This window comes from Cariama cristata, unplaced genomic scaffold (assembly GCF_000690535.1).
Source record: "Cariama cristata isolate BGI_N322 unplaced genomic scaffold, ASM69053v1 scaffold24957, whole genome shotgun sequence".
Classification (NCBI taxonomy): domain Eukaryota; kingdom Metazoa; phylum Chordata; class Aves; order Cariamiformes; family Cariamidae; genus Cariama; species Cariama cristata.
Window position 1 is genome coordinate 102,092 of NW_009628815.1, and position 5,949 is coordinate 108,040.

The 5,949-nt window shown below is 42.1% G+C and overlaps 1 protein-coding gene across 1 annotated transcript in view; it reads left to right on the plus strand.

Annotated features, from left to right (window-relative positions):
- The window catches only part of OLA1 (Obg-like ATPase 1), a 102,669-nt gene extending 102,071 nt beyond the window's left edge, over positions 1-598 (plus strand). The window contains exon 10 of the mRNA XM_009704953.1: positions 74-598. Within this exon, the coding sequence (XP_009703255.1) occupies positions 74-175 (102 nt within the window). The 3' untranslated portion in view covers positions 176-598. The remainder of the gene's footprint in view (positions 1-73) is intronic.
- Positions 599-5,949: the final 5,351 nt, after the last annotated feature.

Genomic DNA, 5,949 nt, shown 5'->3' on the forward strand with positions numbered 1-5,949 from the left:
TAATTACAATTTGAAAATACTATAAAATATCTAATGAAATAACCAATTTTCCTTTTGTGTCTTCTATTTACAGGCTGCTGGAAAATACAGACAACAAGGCAGAAATTACATAGTGGAGGATGGAGATATTATCTTCTTTAAATTTAATACACCTCAACAACCCAAGAAGAAATGAGTATCAGATGTTGTTCACTGCTCAGAAATAAACTGTGCTGCTTCAAAAAGCACATGAATTTTTATTTAGGATGGAATATCTGGAAACAAAAAGCATACAGTTTCTACCTAGGGAACCTCCCCTCTCCCCAGTGAAATTATTCTTGTTTGGTTTGAATTAAAATATGGCACCTCCAGTGAACATGCAAGTTCACTAAATGTGAACAGCTTTGCATTTCAAACGATTAAGACCCTACTCCAAATTGTAGAAGCTTTTCAGGAACCATATTACTCTCATGATACTTCATTAATCTCCATCATGTATGCCAAGCCTGACACGTTTGACAGTGAGGACAATGTGGCTTGCTCCTTTTTGAATCTACAGATAATGCATGTTTTACAGTACTCCAGATGTCTACACTCAATAAAACATTTGACAAAACCAGCCTTGGTGTGTTTGGGGATGTCTGTATTGACTGACTGTGGTGTGCTGAATGCGATACGGCACCTGGTGGATGCTGATTACAGAATTTTAAGACGTGTATGATACAGTAACTGGCAGTGTGGGGCAGCTGCAATTGTATCTCGAAAGTGAGTCTTTCATGGGAATCAGAAGATTAGGATGCCAACGATTTGTCTCAAAAAAGTTAATGAATTTGTAGATGGACATTCACTGGAAGATGATAGTAAGGATAATAAGAACGACGCAGCGTAAATGATTTTTACTGGAGAGTGGAAATATATGTAGAAAAATCATGTTATCTTTGAGACTGAAGCTTTTTTTGTTGAAATCATTTTGAAAAAGTATTTTATTCTTGCTTTGAAATCATTAAATTGTGGAGGCTGGAGCAGTGGTGCCTGATGTTGTGTGTTGTCCTCTCAGGTCTGGTTTTCAGGCCAGCGGAGGGTGACACAGACGGTGTTGTGAAGGGAGAGGTCATGCTGTGCTGGATAGGTAAGTTGTTCTGCTGAAATAAGGTTGCAGCTGTGTGTGCTTTTTTACCCCTTCAACCATGAGGGAGAGCTAGTCTTCTTGGGTACCACAGAAAAATAAGTTGTTGGCAAAAATAAAACCAAGTTTGTACTTTGAATGCAAGCTGTAGAATTGCCCTTACTTGCAGTCTGTTTAATGTATTTAAAACAGCCTGACTTTATCTGGAGTGCTTGTGTGCCTGTGGTTTGAGCTGCAAATTCCGTGGGGTCAGGGCTGGGAGAGATGCTGATGTTCCCTGTGGCTTGTTGGTGTGCCAGACCCCTTGCGTCGCTGTGATAAATTTACTTGCGGTAAACTTTGAAAAGGGAACTTCTCACTGGCTAACCTCCCCTCTGTGTTTTCAGATATTGGGAGCGCTTCTCATGTCCTGCTCTGAGGCTTCCCTTGAGATGCCGCCTTTGAGCTTCGTTGCTCATTTCTGAAAGAGTAAGACATGGGTCAGCCAGAGCCACGAGGCTCATTGTTGAAAAGTTGGCATCGTGCCTTTAATTGCACTAAGGAGAAAGAGGGAGGGCAGATGATTTCAATACGTAGTTGTTGATTTTGTTTTAAAGAGCATCTCCTTTTTTTCATGGTGGCAGGAGGGGGGAGAATATTGTAAAGCAGGGAAATTAGGACTTCAGATGTTTTGGAACCCCTGAAATTCTCTTTTGTATCATCTCCCTGGTGTGGCTAGTATTTGTTCTTGGTGTTATTTTGATGTTACATAATTGAGAAAAGATGAGGACCACCAAATCTTGTGTTAAAAGTCAAATCCAAAAGAAAACGGAGCCTACCAGTTTCTCTTGGAAGTCAGCAAGGTGCTAGTAACAGAGAAGGGCTCATGCTGGGTTTTAGATACAATGAAAGGTGAGAGAGAAGTGGAGTATATGTCTTGGTGAAAGAGAAGTAACCTCTTTACTGCACTGATAACCACTGAAATGTGTTCTCCTGTCCTGCCTGAAATTTGTTCTGGTTTCCAAAATATTCCCAATGTCCCCGATTATTACGTGTCAATGAAGAAGTTGTTAGAAAGGACAGCACAATTAATTGATTGCTTTGTATTTTTGCATTTCTTAGTTACATTTAATAAGCCGTATTTGTTCAGATCTGAATGTGTGTACTTCACGGTAACTCCCTGTTCTAAGAATAAAAATAATTAAAAATTGAATGAAGTTGTTCTTGACAGGGGGTTTTGAAGTTATTACAATATTCTGAAAACAGAAAACAAACCTAAAATATTTGCCACATCTTTAAAAATACATACTCTGTAACGTTTTATGTTTCAGCTTATTAACTTGCCTGCATAGTTTATCTCTTCAGCTGTTTTAACTAGTGTTCTTTTAATGACTGAACCTAATCAAGTATTCCAGAATAAAACCAAGTTTTATTAAAAGAAAGAATAATCTGATAAGCTCTGTTACTACTATCACTGGTGACTTGTGGCAACTGCCATATTAAATATGTGCAACCTGTGTTTCTCCTCAGTGGGTCTATGCATTTAAGATGTACAACTCCTAAAAACTTGTAGATATATGTAGCAAGTTCCAAGCACTGTTTTAAATAGAATTGTGATTTAACTTAAGCCAAGCACACATTATTTATGCATTTCAACTGGCACAGGTCACTCCAGGTGAAACGTATCCATCCTACTCACATTTGCTCTTTAAGAAAAGAAAAAGAGAAATCCGCCTGCATGCTCTTCGCTCTCGGCGACCTGTACTTACTGGGGATGATGATACTGAGGAGGAGGAGACATTTTGTTTCTCCAGCTGGAGAAGGGTGAGAAAACATTGTAAGCAATGCTCTTCCAAAATACAGAAAATAGGAAATTTTGCAGAGGAGGAGTACTAGCCCGTCCTCTTAACTTGCATTCCTCTGTGCCTAATAGCCATGGCATTGAGGGCATGTTTCTGGGATTAAACAAATGCTAATGGCAGAGGGAAATCTCTGCTACCTGCCTCCAAACTGACCGAGAGAGTGCCTGAAGGCGATGTGGAGATGCCAGTGAAGATGTGGAGTTGACTGTAGGAGCAGATCTGGAGAGCGAAGCGGTTGGTGCGGAGGACCTGATGTTCCCACGGCATGTATTTGAGGGGCTACCTCGGACTAGTTGCAGGCTGGTCCTGTGAGGAGTTGGAGGGCAGTTTTCCCTTCAGTCTCAAGAGAGAACCAGTTTGGCATAAGATAACCAAGGGATAACTGGTTTGCCTGCTGTGAGACTCCTGTGCAATGCAGAGAGAGAAGAGGTGTGATCAGGAGATCACTTTTAAAAGTATGTTCCTGGTCAAATAAAAACATTGCTGTAGACAAGTAAGGGTTTACTGCTGTCTTTTATTGGCAGCATTGATAGCGATATCTAGGTGATGTGCTTGGGCACCCCAATATGTGACATTTCAGACCATTAAGAAGTCTAAAGAAGAACAGAAATTTAACTTTTGAAGACTCTTTCTACCCACGGATACCTCTTGTGTAGGATATAGTTTTCTGTCCTAATCAGCTTTCCCCAAAACCACATAGGGGGAGCAGGCTTGGACTTTCTGTGTGGATTAATATATCAGATAAAACATAGTATTTTTTCCATTGTATGTTACCTAAAGTAAAACTGATAGTGGGTGTGCTGAGTGGTCAGTGATGAACTAGAAATAACTACCTAACTGCCTGAAACTCAGGTGTGTTCGCCTGGCTATTTGAAAATTGAAGTAAATATTTCAGTAGGATAAGAGCCACCAAGATGTAGCTGGCCATCTCTCGGCTGCTGTTTGAGCATCTTTAGGGTCAGAATATTCCACAGAGGGACTGAAGGATTTCCATGCCCTTATAAATTCAGTGCTCAGGCTAGTGTGGGTGACAGGCTGAAACAAATACTTGTTTTATGTGGTTTTAGCTGTGCAATTCTTGCCACAAGATGAGGTGGATGCTGAAGGTTGGCAGGGGGTTCAAAAACGCTTGGACAAAACCACGGGGGAAGAAAAAGGGGGTTGATTGGCTAAAATAAACCTCACAAACCACCTGTGTTAAAAACAAAGGTATCGCCTCTGCACTTGGAGCATCCTTAGGTCACAAATCGCTGGATGCTGGGAGGAAAAACTGGTATGTATACCTTGTCTGGGTCAGACGTCTGTTGGCCACTGTCGAAAACCAGGATACTGGACTTGATGGGCCTCTGATCTCACCCAACACCACCGTTCTTGCCTCCTCTCCAAAGCAACTTTTCTTCAAAGGCTATTCCCAAACACTAGTAAAGAGCATGATCTCTTTAATGTCCTTCCAGATTCTGCATTTTGATTAAAATCTTTATTTTTTTAAAAAAAAGTACTGTCTTAATTTCATGTTTATTTGCTCTTTCATTGACTGTCCATCCCTGTAGAGGTGGTAGTGTTATAATTGTTTTAAATGATTTATGTTTCCTGAAGGATCCTTTCTTACCTGCTGCAGATTTCCATCTACCTTCTCCCCTTCATCACCCAAGCTCACCCTGACCTCTTCCCAGACCACAGGGCCTGGTTGGTCAAGGAGTCTGTATGCCAGAGTGCCTGCTTCAAAAATGCCGCATTGTAAGCCATAATTTTCTTTCCTCTTTCCCACAGAACAAGCTTCCAGCTGGAGTGGCTGCACTGTAGCTGGGGTAGCTTGGCTGAACATCTCCCAGCGCTTTATTGATGCTGCTGGTGGCTGCCTGGCGGTGCCTGCCGTGGGCAGGGGCAGCCCTGCTGAGTGCGGCGGCGGCAGCAGCAGCCCCCAGGAATTCAGCCCAGCGGCAGTGTGCTCCGCTCCTGCCGCCTCTGTGCCAGCAAGCTGCTACATAACCCTCGTGGCTTCAAAAGCACCAGGAATAAATGTGCTTACTTGGTGCAGCATTTTATGTTCTTGTGGCTGCCAGGCTTGTTCAAACGGTCCTCGCAGAGCTCCGTCGGTCCTTACTGTGGCAGTTGGCAGTGATGCTGCATGCCCTGTTCTGTCGCGTGGCTTAAAGACTCAGCGTTTCTTCTACCAGGTACAGAGTAGGACCGAAAATTTCATTTTGAAAGAGCAATGTGTGTGGCAAGGTTTTCAGTTTAAAAAATTTTAGTTAATTTCAACATTTCTCTCTACTCATGAACTTGGCTCACAGGATGAAGGGGGGGAAATCATTAGAAGTTAGTAATTGTTTAAAACTAATAATCACTTGTTTTAATTTTTACTCCCCCATACTAATTCCATATGTTTCATTATGCTAATCCACCATTTCACTTCAATTAAACGAGGAAAACCACCAGAGGCTTTGAAAAAATAGTAATAATCAAAGTAGTGGTATTCATCACAAGTATCCCAGCGGATTGAAATAGCAGTATGCTGGTTGGACTTTGAAAGTTTTAGAGTAAATTCTGCATTTCAAGGCTGTCTTTGAAGCAGTCATTTCTTGGCTTCTATCTACAGGTAATGCCCGATCCCTGGGAATAGACACATATGGCAGCGTGTTGCATTTTGTGAAATAAGTTACATGTGTGTCCTTGCTGTCATAAACCGATGATTTGGTACGTGCCTGCTCATCAGAGCTCATTACGGCTCTGCGCAGTTACAGAATGCCTGTAGCGTTCTATTTTCTACATGCAAAGTGTATGCGCCCAACACAGAAAAACTTTATAAAACCATACAGGAAAGAAAATCAACGGCTGTTGCAAGAGCACATGTGATGTGTAAGTTAACAAAATACATTTACGTGAGTCTCGGAAAGTAAGTGGGCTGGCAGACCCAGGCTGGCTGAACAGGAACACGGAGATTTTCCAGCCCTTCACGGCTCTGCCGCTGCTGCGGGAGGGGAAGGTCTTTGGCTTCGGCAC